At 34.9% G+C, this 21,686-nt stretch overlaps 1 protein-coding gene across 1 annotated transcript; it reads right to left on the reverse strand.

Annotated features, from left to right (window-relative positions):
• Positions 1-1,307: 1,307 nt before the first annotated feature.
• Positions 1,308-5,221, reverse strand: LOC120083447 (glucan endo-1,3-beta-glucosidase 1). The gene is made up of 4 exons (XM_039039215.2): positions 4,940-5,221; positions 3,557-4,861; positions 2,459-2,486; positions 1,308-1,531 (listed from the first exon to the last, which is right to left on the reverse strand). Exons 1-4 carry the CDS (start codon positions 5,001-5,003, stop codon positions 1,357-1,359), a joined length of 1,572 nt encoding a protein of 523 aa, XP_038895143.2. The 5' UTR covers positions 5,004-5,221; the 3' UTR covers positions 1,308-1,356.
• Positions 5,222-21,686: the final 16,465 nt, after the last annotated feature.

Raw genomic sequence — 21,686 nt, forward strand, 5'->3', positions numbered from 1 at the left:
TTCTTGCAGGGAAAAAAAAAATTATGTACTTTCAAATTAATAATAATTTAGTTTCTAATGTTAAAAAAATCATCAAAATTAAATATCAATTTTTGCTGTTTCATGATGTAGGCTTTTATACTTTATAAAAATATTGAGTCTCTAATTAATTTATCGATTTATTTATACCGTAAATCTAATTAAATCTTAACATTAATTTCAATTATAGGAAACAAATCGTTACAAATTTTAAAATACAATGACTAATTGTAACATAATAAAGTTCAAGAACTAAATTATTACAAAATAAAGAATATAAAGACTAAATTATTACAAATTTGAAAATACATGAAATAAATTGTTATAAATCAAAGTACATAGACTAAATTGTTATTTTATAAAAGTTTTGGACTAAAAGTCATATTCGACCATTTTTATTAAAACAAAAATCTCTATCAGCACTTTATTTACCATTTGTTTCAATTCAAGAAAATTTAAGAAATGATTTTAAATTAATTACTTTATTTGGAACGGAAAATATATGAAATAAATATATTTAAAATTTTGTATTGGATGATAACAAAAAAAAAGAGAGAGTTAAGAATTTACTAATATAGGTTTTTAACTATGATGTGTTAATTGAAAATTAAAATTTAACAAAGTTAACTAATTAAATAATTTACTTTCAAATCCTATAAAATCTTACAAAATTCAAATATTTTAGTTAAGAAATTTTTTTTAAGTAAAATAGAATTTAAAATCATTCTACTTCCTACGGTACCGAACAATGGAATTCATTATGAATTGAAAATTTTCAAAATCATGAGGTTAAAAAAAAAAAGGCTTACGTTTAACTAATTTTAATAAAAAATAACATTGAAGGAGTAAAGTATAGGAACTAATTAGTCTGTATGAGGATGTGATGTAATTCTGACCTGGTTTTGAATGTAATAGTACCATTTTAAAAGAATGAAATCAAATCAAAAGTACATAAACCAAACAAAAGATTCAAAGCTAAACAATTGTTATCTCTCTCTTAACCTTCAAACAAAGAAAGTAGCTAATTTTAGGTCATATTCAACAAAAACACTTTAGTAATTAGAGTAAAGAAGGGAAAGAAAGTAGCTTATGAAAATTTCAACTTCCCATTTTTATGTTGACAATTTGAATAAACAAAATCCTGAATCTACCAAAAGGAAAGAAAGAGGCCTTTCCAAGAATCTCCCAAAATGAATTTCAACTCTACCCCTTCATAAAAATATTACATTTCAAAAATAAATATATAAATATATAATATATAAAGCCCTTTTTTTTTTTTTTTTTTATAATAATAATAATTATTATTTTCTACATCAGCCTCCCCCCACCATGGAGCCATCAAAGGAATGAGAAGAGAAAGAATGAGAAAACTGCAAGCAAAAAAGTATGGGGTCCTTTCTCCAATATTCCACTCATTCCACTCATCAATTTCAATCTCTGAGCTGCCACTCCACTGGCTTGAGGGATTTGTGTTGAGTTCACTCTCTCTTTAGTATTATTTTTAACTTTCTTACTGCAAAAACAAACCCATAATACTTGCATGAAACCCACAACCAAAACAAGCAACCAGTTTTTTTTTTTTTTTTTAATTAATTTTTTTTGACCTGTTTGGTAATCATTTGAAGCTCATTTGATAACCATTCGATTTTTAGTTTGTTATTTAAAAAATTAAACCTATAAATACTTCTTCCACATCTAAATTTATTCCTTTGTTATCCATTTTTTTACCAATGATTTAAAAACTAAGTCAAATTTTGAAAATTAAAAATAATAGTTTTTAAAAATTTGTTTTTATGTAAAATTTGGCTAGGAATTCATCTATTGTATTTAAGAAAAATACAAATTATTGTAAAAAAATGGAAAGATAATAGTCTTAAATTTAAAAAAAAACGAAATGATTACCAAACAAGACCTTGATTTTTAGTTTGTTGTTTTTGAAAACTAAGCCTATAAAGACTCTATCTACCTCTAAATTTCTTGATTTGTTATCTACTACTTCCAAATGTTTTCAACAAACCAAGTCAAAATTTTGAAAACTAAGATCCTGTTTGGTAATCATTTGGTTTTTTGTTTTTGTTTTTGAAAATTAAACCTACTTAATCCACATTTCTAACAATAATTTGCATCTTTCTAACTATAATGGTTAAATTCTTAAGATAAATTCCAAAAACACAAACAACTTTTTTGGAAGCTAATTTTTCTAATACTCAAAATTTGGTTTGGTTTTTTGAACCGTTGGTAAAAAGTAGATAACAAAAAATGAAATTTGGAGGTGAAAGTCATCCAATAGGCTTAATTTTTTTTTAAAAAAAACAAAATGATTACCAAACGGACCTAAACAAATAGTTTTTAAAAATTTGACTTTTGTACTTAAAAGAAAGATGCAAATGATCTTGAGAATTGATAAAAAAAGACAGAGCTTTGGTCTATCTATTATTACCTTCCAGGAAATATACAGCTCCCATGACCTGCAAAAACAAACACATTTCCCACAAGTTAGTGAAGCATTCACAAATCACAGGGCACACCATAAAGTAACAGTACCACAAACTGAATATGGGGAGCCCATGTTGCCCCAAAAATCTAAGGCAATTACCTACAAATCTAGGGCCTGGATTGGGAATCTTTCATAATGATGCTGGGGGCAAGAACCACTATGCAATGGAAAAATACAAACCACCCACCCCCACAAGCAAAAGATCCACAAATAAACAAAAAGAGGGAGAAGGAATGCATCATAAAAGTGAATCATACCTCACATTTCTAGAATATAGTATAATGTCTATCCACTTTATATCCTGTGTGATTTTGATTTTGATTTTACCAAAGAAGACCATGATTTGTTGCCTTTTACTTGTATGTTACCAAGATTTCAAGATCTCTTCCCTGTCTGATATAGCTTGTATGCTACCAAGATTTCAAGATCTCTTCCCTTTCTGATAGATATGGAGAGGAAATTACATAATTGTGTTGTACTAATGAGTTGAATATGAAATGTCACATTCCACTCTCTTCAGATTACCTGGCAAGACTTAAGACGAGCTATGATGACAGTAAGGTCTTGTGCCAACGGTTTCACATCCCGTCTTAGATTATCTTATTGAACTTTGGGCAATATCAAATAACACATCCCACCCCGCCTAGATCACCTAACCAGACTTCAAACGAACTGTGACAATAATAGTGTCTTGTGCTAATGTTAAAGTGTCACACTCTATCTCAGATTATCTTATTGAACTTAGGGCAATATCAAATGTCACACCCCACCCCGCCCAGATTACCTAGCAAGACTTTCAGCAGTGACGACAGTAGAGCCTTGTGCTAATGGTCTCATGGTTAAAAAATGCCACATTCCGTCTAAGGTTACCTTCCTAAACTTAGGGTGCGCTGTAACGACAATAGGACTAGATTCAGTGAGATAATCTGGGACTAGTAGGGTAATTTGAGGCAGGTGTGACACAAATTTATTTAAAAAAAGGCACACATCCCAGAGTAAACCAAATTGAAATTTAAGATAAAGAGATGAAGAAAAACTTACTTGGGTCGGTGGTGGTGATCATAGCCAGACCCTTGAAATCACAAGATCCAGCAGTTTTCCCTTCTTTCTGGTAATAGCTATCAAATGCATAAGAAGCATGATTTTTCACATTATTAGGCTGATAACAAACCTCACCAGGCTGAATCTCTGTACAATTAGCTTTTCCAGGTCCACAAGCCCAATCTAAAGCCGTTTGCAATGTCTTTGCATCAAACTCATCCATGGCAATACAATAAGTCTGATTCGTCGTATCATTAGCCAAAAACGTCCCACTTCCTGATACATGAAGCAAATAAACCGGCGTGGAGTTGCCGTAAAACAGCCCCCAATTCGCCTCCGACACCGGCGGAGACCGTAAATCCTCATTGAACAGCTCATAGATATACACACTTGAAGTGATTTCAGGGTGAAATGGGGTTCCACTCCGGTCAAGAATATGCTTTATTAGATTCGAATTGAAATTGTCGGCGTTGTTGATTGTGGCGTACGGCTCTTTCGAATCGCCCTTCGAAGGCCACCCACTTTCAGTAACGAGAACCATAACGTCTGTGATATTGAGATTCTTCATCGAGAAATAAGCAGAGTCAATCATGGCGTCGAGGACATTGGTGTAATGAAGCAGAGTATTGGGATCGACCATTTCTTTAGATGGAACCAAGGGCTTGAATAACGCATTATCAAGAGGAACAACTCCTTTGTTTTGCATAAAAACATAATAAGGGTAAAAATTCATCATCAATGGCGACCCAGTTCTCGAAAGGAACTGAAGCAGGGGAAGTATGAACTGAACCAGGCTTTGGTTGAAGAAAGCCTGCGATGGCGGAAATGGGTCGAGAATAATCGAAGCCGCGTGTGGAGTGGAAACGGTGATTTGGGTATGAAGATTTGCAGCAACTAGGGCATTGTAAAGGGATTCAATAGCAGGAAGTAACAAAGGGGAAGCAGAGGGGATAGTGGTTAAAACCTCATCGCCGACGGAAATGCCGGAAATTAGTGTCTGAGGGTAGTACGCCACCACATTCCGGTCGATCCATGCGGCGGCGGTGGTATTCGAAAACCCAATTGCAAGAAGTTGGTTGTTGGGTACACTGATTATGACTCGAATTTTCGACCCGCTTAGGGCTTTGAGAATATCAGGGTTCGTATCGTAAAGCCTAATGTGAGTAATTTTCTGAAAATGCAAGAAAGAAACCAAGTCTGAAGGCGATAATAGATTCGACACGTCACTCCCAATATTAACCCCAATAAATGGCTGCTTATCGTCTTTCTGCACCTTCTCCCCCTTAATCAATGGCGGAAATTTACCTGCAAAAACCCCAAAAGAGAGAAAGATGAGAACAAGAAGACAAACTTTTACAACTTAGAAGATTTTCATGTCCGTACCTTCCGAAACAGTGAGAAACACAAAAAGGAAGAGAAAGAACAGAGAAAACTTAGAATCTGCCATTGAAATGAGGATGAAGATGAAGGTTGAACTCAGTTACTACGTCATTCTGGGCCTCTGTTTCAGCTACAAATCCTTGCATTATCTAGTGTTTATCAATTCTTTCCCCTGTACTCATTATGTCGGTTTCCTCTTCTGGGTCTGAGTAGTTGACCAAAAACAATCAACAAATTGCAAAGCCAAAGAGAAGACTCCATGGAATGGAATGGAATGGAATTGAATTGACGTTGATTTTGATTAAATGGGGGCTTACTACAGAAATTACAAAGAAACATGTTAATTTACAAAAACACCCTCGTGGGCCAATGTCCTTTTTGGTGGACTTAATGGTTAAGTTTTAGGGTATTCTTGCGCTGGCTTTGTTGATTCCTTTCCTGTGTCGCACGATGGTTGGGCAAAAAAGGGTTAAAGGAAAAAGGGAGGACTCTTTCGGAAGTTTAAACTGTGTGTTGGGGACAGTATTGTAAATTCACAAGGGATTCGAAAAAAGTGTCCGTTCTAGACATTGTTAGATTGCTGTTGAGGAAAAACAGGCTGTCTCTTACACCAAACAAAGAGACGTTACACTTAACACTTCCCAACTCCTGCTGTGTTTTGTTTTTATTTATGGCGCGTGATTTTTAAACATGTCTTTTACCTAATTCACTGGGCTTAATTAACTCCAAAATTTAATACTTCCCAAAAGTTAAAATAAAGAAAATATACTTTTTTGTTAGGAAAAATAAATTATTTTAGCATTATGCTACTGTCCCACACTCTATTTCATAATTTTCCGTGTCATTAGTTGATATATTATTCAATAATTATAGGATAAGAAATATAACTTTTAAAAAAAAGACCATGTAAATTATTGTAGAACTTACCTCATTTTGACCCATTTTTTCGTAGGTTCTATTTAATTTTAACTGCTACTATTGGACGTAAATTTTCATACCACCAATATCATAGTACTAGAAAAATTTCTAACATGTAAGCTTCAACATGTTACACTTTTACCTTTGAATTTTGAGTCTAATTTTTGTTTAGTCCTAAGTTTGAAAATAACATTTTACTTTTAAGTTTTGAGTTTTGTTTTAATTTGGTTATTAAAACTACCTTGATTTTTCATTAAATATTAAATTTCAATCTTTTCAATTCTTAGTATTAATGTCCATCAAATTAAGGAAAATTTTTTCAAATAGAAAAAATGTCAAACTATTTATAGAAATAGAAAAAAAAAACACCGATAGATACATCAGTGATAAACTTCTATCCATTTACATCACCGATACACTTCTATCCGTCTCTATAAAAAAAATATTAAAATATTGATATTTTGTGTACATAATTTTCTTTATTTTTCTATTTTTGAAAATCTTCATTCAATTAATTTAAAAGAACTAAATTGATTAATTAAAAATTTATAAATATTTTAAATTAATTTCAAATAACATAAAATAAACTTTAGTAAGAACTCAAGAGAAAAAGCGTAAAATACTTGTCCAAAACACTAGTGTCAAAATCCTTTTAAAACTTAGGATCAAATGGAAATTAAAATACAAATTTAGGGATAAAAGTGTAATTGAAACAAAAATCAAGGAACCAAAGCAAAATAATAATAATAATAAAATTAAGTTTGTTTAGAATGTACTGTTTATAGTAAAAAAAAATTAAAAATGATTATAATAATGGGATGGGAAGGTAATATGTCATTGTTCATTCAAATATGATAAGAAAGGCAAGGTTTTTGGCCTAAGAAAGCCAAAGGTTTGTATACTAAAAAAGGACAGACATGAACACCCAACTATGTACCTTCTACAAAACAGAGAGTCACGAGCGCTTGAAATAGAATCACGTGACTCTCTGCTCTTAGACCATGAACAAAACACAGAGAAAATAGCAGAAAGAAGACAAAGGAGAGGACATGACATAGAAAAAGTCGAGGAAAATAGTAATTAATAATATATAAGCCATGAAAATCAAAGGTTGGGTTTGAAGATGAAGTTTCTTGAACAAGTGGAGTGGCAGAAAAAAAAGGCATTGGATCCCTTTTGCTAAAAAGGCATAGCATCTTGAACTATAAACTCAATTCTTTATTTTCAATGACAGTAAGCAGGCTTTGTGTTTGGTGGTCGTCAGTCATTATAAACCAAAAAAGGCCGCTTAAATATAGTATTGTATTGGTCAAATAATTAGGCAAAAAGAGGTGGGAATTATACAAACATTTCTCTTCTTCTTCTACTTCAAATAAATAAACATAAGGTTTCGAGTAAATATTGTGGTTCACCCACCTGCCCATGCCTTTTCTTCTTTCCTTTTATCAAGCATAGGACACAGACAATTTTAAGCTAGAAAAATCTCTTCAATGTAAGAATTAGAAAACTTCCTATCGACGTCAAAATCTCTACTATAATCAATAATGGGTTATAACGAGTTCTCTCTACTCACAATTATAGGCATACAAAATAGATATCTCAAGATTAACAAATCTCGATAACAAGCGGCAACATTAATAGAGAAGAATAAATTTAAAAAGGTTTTACTTGAGGAGAACCAATTATCCACTATAATCTAATTGTGGTAGCTCAAAAAGAGACCTCTATTGTCTAAATTGAAGACCTTCGTATCAAAAAACACGTTATCAAAATTTTAGTTCCATTGTACAACAAATCAACTTCCAAAGAAGGGTTGAAACATGTAACTATATGAAATGTATTTTTCTTTCTACTTTTCCTCACTCTCGGCAACACTCTTGATTTGCATAATAATAATAACTAGTTGCTGCTAAGATTTTAATAAGAGATTTTTACATAAATAATCATTTGGATCTTATTTTTCAAAAATGCCTTTTCTTTTGTATTTTTTCAATGAAGGCTATTTGTACCTTTTTTGGACAAATTTACCATTTTTTTAAAATTTTTTGTTCATAATTGTTTTGTGTATAATTGTGAAATCCGGATCTCTATTTTCCTACTTAAGTAAGTGATTAAGAGGTTAATTAGGAGAAAGTTAAATCCTATATTATATAAATAATCTAATAATTTTACAATTGTCATAATAACTGTAATAATTGTCACCTTCTGTGGATCAACAATTAATAAGAGTGAATGTAAACTATAATGGTTAGGTATTATAGTTACGATAACCATATTTGATCCTAGAGTACGAGTAGAGAGGACCCTAAAAGGATAAAAAGAAGAGAAAACTTTGAAGACTTAAATTCTGAATAGTGAAGAAAGGATTGAAGAACTGAGGAAAATATAGAAAAATTATTTGGGAAAATTCGTGTGGAAGTTGCACGGAGATAAACCATATTCACAGTAGCTAACGAGATTGGAAAGAATGAGAGTGGAGAGAGCAACACCAACGAGAGTGGAGGCAGCGAGAGAATGAGAGAGAGCGAGATTGATTTGAGCGAGAGAATGGGAGAGAGAGCGAGATTGGAGAAGAGCGAGAGTTTGAGCGAGGAAGTTGGAGAGAGCGAGAGTGGAGAAAGCGAGAGTTTGAGCGAGAAAGTGGGAGAGAGCGAGAGTGGAAAGAGCAAGACCAACGAGAAAGTGGGAGAGAGCGAGAGCGGAGAGAGCAAGAGCAACCTGAACGCCTCATTCAAACATCACGCCCACGCGATCGAAGGAAACCGCCTGTGCATCAAACGACCGGACAGTTATGTGTTGAATTTGGCCACGATCTTATAGATTATGCATTGAAAACCCTAAATTGAATACAAAAAAAAGCTTGAAGACGTAAGGACAAATGTCAATTAAAATTTAGGTGTCCGATTAAGAGAAATTCTTAAACCCTAAGAAATTGTGTTGGATGCGTTTGGGAAGAACTCATTGAACCAGGGTGAAGTCAGCCTACGTTGATAAAGGGAGGATTAAACATTTGGCCATGCAGTCAAGTAGGTAGTGTCAACACCATAGGAGGTTTGAACGCCTATAATAGAGCCTTTGGGATTTCATTTTCAAATCACAAATCATAAAATTCGCAAAAAGAGGGGGAGAGTAGAGTGCATTGGACAATGAGGGTGGAGGAGAATGCATCAACTTGAGACGAGGAGATCTCCCAATCTACTTGAGTGTTTGATGTAATTTCAAAACCATCTGAAAGATAAGAGAGTCTAGTATTCATGGTGAGACTTCAGAAGCTCTAAGGAATTGGGCTGGAGAATGAGAAAAAGACAGAGGGGTCGAGCTATCGAGTAAGCTGGGCCAGTCTTAATGTTTGGATGATTCCAGCTAAACCATGAAGAGTTATGTGCTAAGATTTTATGGAAAGCTTCTTGAGACATTTTAGAATAGTTTTGTAGAAGGAAGTATCTTAAAATAAGGTTTAAAAATATGAGTAATCTAAGCTGTAATTTGGATCTGGATTCTAGGGATAAAAAGGGAGCCCGAAGAAAAGGGAACTATTAGAAAGGCTCCTAAGCAATTAAGGTGGGTGTTATAGCTTTGATCATTAACACATAGTGTGAGTGTTATAGTTTTGATAGTTAACATATGTTGTGAGTGTTATAGTTTTAATAGTTAACATATGTCGTGAGTGTTATAGCTTTGATAATTAACACATAGTGTGAGTGTTATAGCGTTATAGTTTCGATATATCGTGAGTGTTATAGCATTGATAATTAACACATAGTGTGAGTGTTATAGCGTTATAGTTTCGATATATCGTGAGTGTTATGTTGCTTTGATAAATAAAGAATATTGTGTGTTTATACGGTGTTGATAGTAAATGCATATTATGAGTATTCACTTAGCTTTATACTCTGATATTGGAATATATGCATCTGTAGATACAAAATACATGCTTTTGGTGATAGGATGATTGCCATGATATTGTTTATGGTCGGCTTCGGTCGGTGGGAAAATATGGTCGGCTTCGGTCGGTGGGAAATAATAGTCGGTGACGACCAACGGAAAATATGGTCAAGTACCTAAGCATGACTAGCGGGATAAATAAAATGGTTGATGTGCACATTGGCGGGAATTGAGGTCATAGGAAGGTTTCCATAGATGATTGTATTGATTGATGATATGATATGCATGCTACGTGTAGCTTTTGGGATAAAGATTACTGGTTGCATGATTATATCTTTGACTGTGCATGAGTTATAATGCGAGTGTTGGCATGTGATTGATTTCCCAAAAATTATGATTTTCAAAGTGAATTTCATCTTAAAATAACCACTCACTGGGCTTAGTAGTTCACATTCTTCAAAATGTTTTCTTAATCCTCCCCCTCCCCCCCCCCCCCTCAGGTAGCGGAAGATGAGGAGTTCCAGGGTGCTGCTAAGGTCAAGGTCTACCACGTGCCCCAATTACACTTTCGGAGAGTTCTTACGGTTGTCGTTGTAAACTTTATTGTTAAATCCTTAAGTTGTATAAACGTTATATCACTATCGTAATAAAATATAGGCCTATTTAATCCGTTATAGTTTATCTCCTTGACTTAATTATTCCGCTGTGTATAAGTTATAGTATGGTATCAGAGTTATTCCGCAAGAATCATTAGGCAGTAAGTGTCAGCTCAAGGGTTGATAATTGTTGCAGTCGCATCCCTCTTTCAGGTTAAGAAGGTTGTCTGGGGGCGGGGTGTGACAGAGTGGTATCAGAGCAAGGTATACGTAAAACCTGGGAGGCGGTTGAGCATAAAGTTTAAGTTGACACCAACTTGGTATCAGAACATAAGTTTTGGAACAATTGAGGAATTAGTTTATACCAGTTTAGTATCCAGTATAAGTTTTAGGAAAGGTTAAAGAGTTAGTTGATACCAGAGTGGTATCAGAACATAGGTATACGTAAACTTAGGGAAGATTTGAACTAAGTTTAGTACTAGAGTATAAGTTTATGGGAAAGTTAAAGATGAGTTGATACTAGTTTGGTATCAAAGTGTATGGTCTTAAAAAAAACATGAGGGTTGAGTTTAGTAAAACCAGAGGGAAGTGTGAAAAGAGAAACCTAAAAATTAGTTGAAGTGGGACTAAGAGGAATGGTAGATGTGGCATGACCTAGCAGGCAACCAGAGCTAGAACTCACAATGCTACCTGAAGACCTATCGAGGAAGGTAAGTATGAAATCAACTTATTTAGTAATTGAGATAAAAATGTTTATGTTGTAAATAATTTGGTTCAACATCTAGCTTAGAGATGGCTAGGTGAGGTATTGTTGGACAAACTGAGAAAATTGATATTAGAGTAGCATAGTGGAAGCGTGGTAATAGACGAGAGTATAGGAGTTTACAACAGTGGTTGTTATGAAACTTAAACCGAGTTAGTTCGAGTAAATTTCGAGGACGAAATTTCTTAAGGGGGAAGTAATTGTGAAACCCGGATCTCCATTTTCCTACTTAAGTAAGTGATTAAGGGGTTAATTTGGAGGAAGTTAAATCCTATGTTATGTAAATAATCTAATAATTTTACAATTTTCATAATAACTGTAATAATTGTCACCTTCTGTGGATCAACAATTAGTAAGAGAGAATGTAAACTATAATGGTTAGGTATTATAGTTATGATAACCATATTTGATCCTGGAGTACGAGTAGAGAGGACCCTAAAAGGATAAAAAGAAGAGAAAACCTTGAAGACTTAAATCCTGAATAGTGAAGAAAGGATTGAAGAACTGAGGAATATAGAAAATTATTTGGGAAAATTCGTGTGGAAGTTGCACGGAGATAAACCATATTCATAGTTGCTAACGAGATTGGAAAGAATGAGAGTGGAGAGAGCGACACCAGCGAGAGAATGGGAGAGAACGGGATCGATTTGAGCGAGAGAATGGGAGAGAGAGCGAGATTGGAGAAGAGCGAGAGTTTGAGAGAGGAAGTTGGAGAGAGTGAGAGTGGAGAAAGTGAGAATTTGAGCGAGAAAGTGGGAGAGAGAAAGAATAGAGAGAGCAAGACCAGCGAGAAAGTGGGAGAGAGCGAGAGCAGCCTGAATGCCTTAATCGAACGTCATGCCCACGCGATCGAAGGAAACTGCATGCGCATCGAACGGTCGGGCATTTATGCGCTGAATTTGGCCACGATCTTATAGATTATGCATTGAAAACCCTAAATTGAATATAAACAAAGATTGAAGATGCAAGGGCCAACTTCAACCAAAATTTAGGTGTCCGATTAAGAGAAATTCTTAAACCCTAAGAAATTGTGTTGGATGCGTTTGGGAAGAACACATTGAACCAAGGTGAAGTCAGCTTACGTTGATAAAGGGAGGATTAAAAATTTGGCCATGCAGCCAAATAGGTGCTGTCAATCCCACGAGCAATTTGAACGCCTATAAATAGGGAGTTGGGATTTCATTTTCAAATCACAAATCATAAAATTCATAAAAAGAGGGGGAGAGTAGAGTGCATTGGACAGTAAGGGTGAAGGAGAATGCATCAACTTGAGACGAGGAGATCTCCTAATCTACTCGAGCGTTTGATGTAATTTGAAAGCCATCTGAAAGATAAGAGAGTCTAGTTTTCATGGTGAGGCTACCAGAGAAGAAGCTCTAAGGAATTGGGCTGGAGAATGAGAAAAATATAGAGGGGTCGAGCTATCGGGTAAGCTGGTCCAGTCTTGATATTTGGATGGTTCTGGCTAAACCATGAAGAGTTATGAGCTAAGATTTATGGTAAGCTTCTTGCGACATTTTAGAATAGTTTTGTAGAAGGAAGTATCTTAAAATAAGGCTAAGAACTATGAGTAATTTAAGCTGTAAATTGGATCTAGATTCTAAGGGTAAAAAGGGAGGCCGAGGTAGAAAAGGGAACTATTAGAAAGGCTCCTAAGCAATTAAGGTGAGTGTTATAGCTTTGATAATTAATACATAGTGTGAGAGATTTGTCAATATCCTGTTCAAAATTTGTAATCAACTTCCTCCTTCTTGCGTTTTCTGTCAGAGGGAAGTATTTCTTCACGAACTTTTCCACTACTTGTTCCCAAGACGTTATCTCCCCTGGTTCGAGAGAATAGGCCCATTTCATTGCTTGGTTGCATAGCGAAAATGGAAATAACGTTAGTCGAACTTCTTCAGATGAGATGTTTGGGAATACAAAAGTATTACAGATTTCAATAAAACTCTGAAGATGGGCATGGGGATCCTCGCCACGCCTTCCATCAAACTGTCCGGCCGTCTGAATCATCTGCAACATAACCGGCTTCATCTCAAACCTCAATCCGTCTATGGCTGGCTTCATGATTCCTAGGGAGAAATCATAGAGGTTGGGTGACGCATAGTCCCGGATGGGCCTATTGCGATCATTCGCCAGGAGAATGGGGTTTACCATGATGTTGTTTGCGTTTGCTGCTCTGTCTTCTGGTTGTTCTGCCATGTTGGGATTTCTCTCTTATTTTTGTTGGCAGTTATTTCTTCGTCTTCTTTGGAAAGTTCTTCCAATCTCTGGGTCGTAGTTAGGCTTAGGAACTTGTCCTTCGCTCATACGAAATCCGCTTCTTCCCTTGCCAAAGGAGAGGCAGTGCACAGAGGTTAAAAGCTATAAAGAAAATAAAAAAAGTTACTGTTAGCACAATATGTACTGTCGTAGTCCCCGGCAGCGGATCCAAAAACTTAATGCGTTGTAAAGGTGATGAAATAATGGTATAAAATTGTGGTGATGAATTATGTGTTGCACATGCAATTTTTCCTAGTAAAACCTAAGTATAAATCTTACTAGGTTTCTTGGTAAGTCTAGGGTCGAACACAGGGACTACTGAGATACTATGCAACAATAAAATCGATTCCTTTGCGATGGCAAAAACAAATAAGTTTGGCTGGTGTTTTGTTTAAGTATAAATTCTATGTGACGGATTTGAGTAAAGAGTTGATGAAATTGAGAATACAATGAGTATGTGGTGAACGAGTTGAGAAGGGATTTAGCTAATACTTCCTAATATTGCGTTCAAGTTATGCGATCATGCTACACACACACAACAACATGTCATCTCTCAATGCAAATTCCATAGTTCCTATTTCTAGGACGCATGCGATGTATACGATAATGTTGATAGGACTTATGTCTAAGCCTCTATTCTTGTCTATGCAATGATAAATGATACACACATACACAAGGTGACCGCATACTATCATATCCTATTTCTAGGGTGCATGCGATGCATAATAGAAAACAGAACTTATGTCTAAGTTTCTATCTCTTGCTTATGCGGTTCTAATCTGACTCTCTCAAGCCTAAATTTTAACATGACTATCTCAAGTCTAGGTTCTTTCTTTAGACTACTCTCTCAAGTATCTCTAAAGGGTGACTGACGCATACATAAGACAAGATGATCATATAAAGTGAAGATCTTAGGTCATGTTAGTTAAGTGCTTCTCAACCCATTCGAAAATTTAGCTACTCATGCGAAATGTGGAGAGATTGATCAGATGTTAAGATGAGAATTCCATTTTATAAATAAAGTCAGAATACAAAACACAATAGAAAGTAGGGATAAGAAGCTCGGTAGCAATGTCTTGCTTCCTGAGGCTTTTACACTGTCTTTTTGCTCTACTATGTCCAGAAGAATGTCCTTTCATTCGCAAGTGTCGGCCCTCTCTCCTTTTACAGCGCTTCCCGGAAATCTTTCGAGCTAACCAGGAATGATCTCTCGGCATCTTCCTCTCTTTGCTCGCCTACGCCTTCTAATATATGAAAAACTACAGACTAACGACTACCTATTTGTATATGATATATCTTCTATATGTATGGCAAACTGTGTTGAACTCCAACTCGTTTAACAGTGGTGGCCTTCGGTATTTATAGAGCTTCAAGGTGAAAAGCTTTTCTCTCTAATGATTGCAATGATAGGAGGTCATTAAATCTTTTGTCTGATGCGTCGATTAATGGTCATCGAAAAGTTGAATGTACTTGTTACAGTGTGTCGTTAACGGCTTGTTAACTAAATTCGGATTCGACCATCATCAGCTTTCCGTCCCATCATGATTTATTAAGCTTTGACCTTGATGTGCTGTCTTTATGTGGCCACCTTCTTGAGCAAATTCTCGCGAGCGCATACGATTGCATGGCTTTACGGTCACAATCTTTTAATGTGCATCGTCGCCGAATTCCTTGGATCGCAATTTGCTTTGTGCCAACGCATTTTTCCTGTACACAATAAGTAAATTAGCTGCTTTTATGCGATGGGTGCATGCGATCGCAATATTCTTAGTTTAACTCTTTTGAACATAATTTTGCATATTTTTATCGTCGCATACTCACATTTTTTTACATCTTTGTGCTTTAATAACGTGCATTTCTGCCCGTTATCAGTCGTTTATTTATTTTTTTCCTTTTAGTTTTGGACTCGAGAAATGAGCTTTTTAAATAGGTAGCCTAGTTTTAGATTGAGAAAGATTAGATGAGTTGCTTGTCTTTTTTCTTTAAAAAAAGGTACGCGTAGAAATAAATACGTCAAATTGCATGTCAAATACATATCTGGGTAGTATCTGGAAGTATCGGTATCTGATACGTGTCTGATACAGATTCTTTGCCTCACATGAAGTATCTGTGCTTCATAGTGAGGAACCTTTCTTCTGCCAATTCTAGTGTGTACTCTTTTTAGAGCCATAGTAGCATTAATTGCATCAAGCGATGAATGAGAAGGAACACTGTAAACAGAATCAGAAGGATTCTCAGAGGATGGTGGTAAACATAAGCACGTTCTAGAAGAAGGACTAGGAATCTGAGACATCGAGACTGTTTTTTTTTCATTCTATGTTTGCTTAGTTCAGCAAGCACAACATGGTCATCAGAAGTGTCAGATGAAATTTCTTTGTTAATCATAGGCTTATCAGCATTGGTATTAGGGTTTTGAGGTATATTTGCTTCAGTAATAGAAGACTCATCAATGATATGACCCGAGGCGATCGTATACAAGTCAACATTCTCATCAGTAGTAACCTGTTGATGCATCATGGTGGTAGAAAGAGGTTGAGAGAGCAACACATCAGAATTTTCAACTGCAGAAAGCCCCTCAACAATATCCAGAACAACATTTTCTTCTACTTTGCAAGAAAAATAAATATATGGTAAGTCATTCACACAAAATTCGGTAGCAGCGAGAGAAGGCATACTAGGAAAAATGACAATATTATGATGTTCAAAAAACACATGTCGAGGAGAGGTGATAGGGTCACTTCCAGGTAAAACAAAAGACAACAAGTTCTCATCCCCACCAACATAAGACACAATGGCAAGAGGACCAATCTCAACAGAGTCTATAGAATTAGATGCATGCACGATATTTTTAGTATCCATAGCAGAAAAAGTACCTTGATCAACATGCACAACCACAGAAGAAGTGGAAGAGCTCGAATGACGTTGTTTGGAAGTGCAAGCAACTAGTTTAGCATTGCGAGGATGCTTTAACGATTTGCGAGGGTTCACCACAGATTTGTGAGTATTTTGGAATCCACTTCTTGTATCCACCATGTTGAACACAAAAATAGACAAAACACTCAACATTGGACAACTTCTCTCTAAGTACACCAAGGGATACCCAAGATCACGAAGAAGAGAGTGATTGCAAGAAATACTTCTGAGATCCTTAGAAGACTTCAAGCGATTTAAATAGAAGATGGTAAATGTTTTAAATTCTGCAATAAAGAGGACTTTAATCAAGGAATATGAAACCAAACTTTCGACCCACATCCCACAATACATTAGAACAAACATTAATGACTATGAAGGCAATTTACAAAATCTGAGGGTTGTCCTTAGCAATTCAAAAGTAATCTGAGGTGTTTAGTAAAGATGTCTGTAAGTTGCTTATTTATTTTTATATGTTCAATAGTAATGACTTTGTTCTCAACCAATTCACGGATAAAGTGATGTCCAATGTTGATGTGCTTCATTCGATGGTTGACTGGTATGCACAGGATTTTTTGAAATATTTATGACGCTCATATTGTCGAAATACATGATCATAACATCCTGAAACATATTATACTCAGCAAACATCTGTTTCATCCAAAGTAATTGAGCATAACTACTGCCAGTTGCAACATATTTTGCCTCCACAGTTGATGCGTTGTGAATATGATGAAATAATGGTGTATATTGCGATGGTGATGTATGTGTTGTGCATGCATGTTTTCCTAACAAAATCCAAGTATAAATCCTACTAGGTTGACTGGTAAGCCCAGGGTCGAACATAGGGACTATGGAGACAGTATGCGACGGTGATTTCTGATTCCTATGCAGTGACAAATAAAACAATGAGTTGGTTGGTATGTTTGTTAAGGTACAGATTCTATGCGGCGGAATTGAGAAAAGAGTTAATAACAATGAAAGCTATGATGAGTAAGCAGGGAACGGGTTGAGAAAGGATTTAGCTAACACTTCCTAAGATTGCGTTCAAGTTATGCGATCATGCTACACACATACAACAGTAGGTCATCTCTCAATGCAAATGCTATAGCTTTTAATTTTAGGACGCATGCGATGTATACGATGATGTCTATAGGACTTATATTTAAGCCTCTATTCTTGTCTATGCAATGATGAATGACACACACATACATAAGGCGACCGCATACTATCATATCCTATTTCTAGGGTGCATGTGATGCATGTTGGCAAACAGAACTTATCTCTAAGCTTCTATCTCTTGCTTATGCAGTTCTAATATGACTTTCTTAAGCTTAGATTCTAACCTAGTTCTCTCAAGTCTAGGTTCTTTCTTTAGACTCTCTCTCGAGTAGCTCTAAAGGGGTGATGGACGCATACATAAGACAAGATGATCGCATAAAATGAAGATCTTAGGTCATGCTAGCTAAGTGCTTCTCAACCCATTCGGAAGTTTAGTTACTCATGTGTAATGTAAAGAGAGTGAATAGATGTAGAGATGCAAATTCTATGTTATAAATGAAATCAAAATACAAAATGACAATGGGGAGTAAGGATAGGGAGCCTGGTAGCAATGTCTTGCTTCCCAAGGCTTTTACACTGTGTTTTTCTCTACTCTGCCCAAAAGAACGTTCTTGTTTTCGCAAGAGTCGGCCCTCTCTTCATTCTCAACGCTTCCTGACACTCTCTCGAGCTGACCAGGAACGATCTTCCGGCGTCTTCTTTCTTCACTCGCCCCTGCCTCTAAGTTGGTAAAATTAAAGACTACGGCTATCTATGTAAATGGCGGAAAAGAAATATAAAATTCTAACTGCTAAACTCCTGCCGAACTCCTTCAACGAAGATAGCCTTCGGTATTTATAGAGCTTCAGGGTGAAGGGCTTTTCTCTCAAATGATTGCACTGATGGGATGTCATTAAATCTCTATCTGATGCGCCGATTAATTATCATCGAAAAGTTGAGTGTACTTGCTACAGTGTTGTCGTTAAAGGCTTGTCAACTAAATTTGGATTCGACCGTCATCAACTTTCTCAGATGGAAAATATTTGGCTCATGACCATAAGCTAATTATAATGGCGAGTACTTATGACAAGCTACTGATATAATGCGTACAAGTGACACTGCATGAAAAATAGCATGTCCCCATACATATGAAGGAAGCTTAGCTCTCATAAATAATGGTCTTGCAATTAATTGCAAACGTTTTATAAATGATTCTGCTAAACCATTTTGTGTATGAACATGAGCTATAAAATATTTAACACTTATCCCAATTGACATACAATAATTATCAAAAGCATGGGATATAAATTTACCAGCATTATCAAGACGAATGGTCTTAATTGTATAATCAGGAAATTGTGCTCTGAACTTAATTATTTGAGCAAGTGATCTTGCAAATTTAATATTTCAACTTGATAATAAACACACGTGTGACCATCTACTGGATGCATTTATTAATACCATAAAATATCTAAATGGTCCACTTGGTGAGTTAATAGGTCGACATATATCATCATGAATTTGTTCTCAAAATGTAGATGATTCAGTCCCCACTTTAGCTAGTGATGCACTAATTATTAATTTGTCTTAAGAGCAAGCAACACATGATAATTCATTAGATTGAAGAATCTTCTGGTTCTTCAATGAGTGTCCATTTTGAATTTTTTATTTCTCCTTATCATTATAGATTATGGATGACCCAATCAGTCATGCCAAATTGTAAATATGTCTGGATTCATGAATTTCAGGTTCATTGTTGCATATGTTTCAATTACTTGTATATAAGTATAATACAATCTAGAAGATAAAGCAAACAATTTTTCCAATATACATTTTTTATTTGAGACAGTAGAGGTAATATATAGATATTCCACATTATTCTTACTATCAGTCTCAATATGATAATTATTGCAACATATATGTTTAAAACTATTTTTATGATATTTATAATAGTTTTATTTACATTAAATTTAAAATAAGCAATTGAATAACGTTTATAGAGAAGAAAGAGCATATCAAGTTGATTGAGAAGAGTAAAAATATCACCTTCCACTTTAGAGAGAAATACTGAAGTCGTTTAAAGCAAAATTCATAAAAATTAACAATTTAAACAAGAATTTATAAGGAATTAACCATTTAAATGAAGATTTATAGTGGTAAACCGACTATTTTGTTGAAAAGTTGGGTGCAATTATACTAACATTAATGCACTAGATTCCATTAGACCTTCATAGTCAAGTGTGCTTGGAAGAGAATAGTATTGAGTTGGGTGATCGTTTGGGAAGTACTTATATTGCACCTTTTTTATAAAAGCTATTTCATTGAAATTTTTTTTATAAAGATAATTTCATTGATTTTTTTATAAACATTAAAACGAAAAAAAATTTCCGACAGGAAACTCGAACTTTACAAATTTCTCATGAAAATTCTCTGCCCCAAAGTCTATGAAATTAAACAGGAAATTTCATGGTGAAGAATCAAATGGGGGGCCAGGATGCCATCCCCATCTCCACCCCCACTTAAGGACATATCTATGCAAATTCATTTTCGATCTGTGGGATAGTCTCCTTCACCAGAAGCAAGTTAAGAATTTTTTTTAAATAATAATTTTATTTTAATAATTAATGACAAAAATAAGGTTAGAAGGAAAATGATGGAAAAATTAAGGTTGGAGAGTCGTGGATCCGATACACAATTACATGCCTAAATTGTGTACCATGTCCACGATTTTGGAAATCATGAATGGGATCCACAAGTTCCATGTTAAATCATGGACGGGCCTGACTTCGTAGTCCCCAAAACTCCACCTCTTCCCTGAAATCTGTTTCACTTGCCGCTTCGTTGCAACTTCCTCTGTAATTTATTATGTTGTTCCATGGATATCTCCAACATAATTTTATAAATGATCATAAAATATAAAAAATGTCATTTATTTAGACCCGTATGAATAGAAATACTAATAACAATATCCATGAATTTTTTTTTTTTTAACAAGATATTAGAGGAAGTATGTCAGGCATAGGAGGTGCACCGAGATATCTCCACTAGGTTGATACATACTTAGTACCCTCATCATACCCCAAACCCAAAAGCGAGACATTCATTAAAAAAGAAATACAATTATATACAAATAGAGAACTAGAGGCGAACACTTCAGAAGATAACAATATACAAAATAAAGGCTAGAAAAGCCTTCCTATTAAGAGCAATACCTGATGCGTCATAATTACAAAAAGAGAAGATTTTCTTACACTAAAGAGCCACAAGAGTGATGATATCTTCTTGAAAATTAGAAAGAAGGGCTTACTCATGTCTTGAAAAATTCTTTTGTTATGCTCCAGCCACTGACACCACAAGGAAGCACCAATGATGTTACTTCTAAGAATTTTTTATATGTTATTTTATGTGTTACAAAATGTCAATCGTTGTTGTGCCATGGAAAAATCATTTCCTTGAAAGAAAAACTCAACGTAACATCGATGCTAAATCACCTACACTAGTTACTCTTCAAGATTAATACAACTTCCCAACTCAAGCATACACTCACGGGAGAAAGGAATGGAATCAATGAAAATAGAGATCTAAAGAGAAAACTTAGAGGAAGAAGAAAGAAAAAAAATTCTCTGTCTCTTTCAAAAGCTAAGAGCACTATTTAAAGAAAAATAATTGAAGAATTAAAAGTAGAAACCGTTTTAGAATTAATTGAAACTAATTATTGGAATTCATCTCAAATAATTAATTCTTGGAATTAATTTCAAACGGTAATAAAACCTTTTTCTATTTTCTTTTCTTTTGCTATGTTAGTCATTCCCAACAATCCCCCACGAATGACTAATTTAGCAAACAAAACAAAAAGACATTTTATAAAACTTGTTTTTTGAGTAAAGTTAAAAGACCAAACTTAAACATGAATATCTTGATAATTTGAATTGATGCATAGTGAAATGAGGCAATAACTTTGTTAGAAAGAGTGAGTTACCTCTTGAACTTTCATTAACTATGGTTGAGACCCCCACAATATGTTTACTCCTTCAATTTCCATTGATTCCACGATAAATGTGTGCTATTTAAGGCCATGCAAATAGAACCTTCGGTCAATGTGAAAGCTCTAGGAAAAGACCCTTGAATCTTTTCATATAAGGTGGTCACACCTTTATAATCACGTTCATTGCTTCATCAAGTCTATCACAATAGACACTAAAAAATTGAGCTATGAGCCAACAAGAGCGTAGCTCAACTGGCATAGTGCTTGTACTATCGACCTCAAGGTCTGAGGTTTGATTCCTCCACTCCACACTTTAATCACAATACTTTTGCAAATATATATATATATATATATATTGAGCTATGAAGACTTCACATCTAGTCCAAGACCAAC

Source organism: Benincasa hispida, chromosome 8, assembly GCF_027475165.1.
Source record: "Benincasa hispida cultivar pf3 chromosome 8, pf3_genome.v1.1, whole genome shotgun sequence".
NCBI lineage: Eukaryota > Viridiplantae > Streptophyta > Magnoliopsida > Cucurbitales > Cucurbitaceae > Benincasa > Benincasa hispida.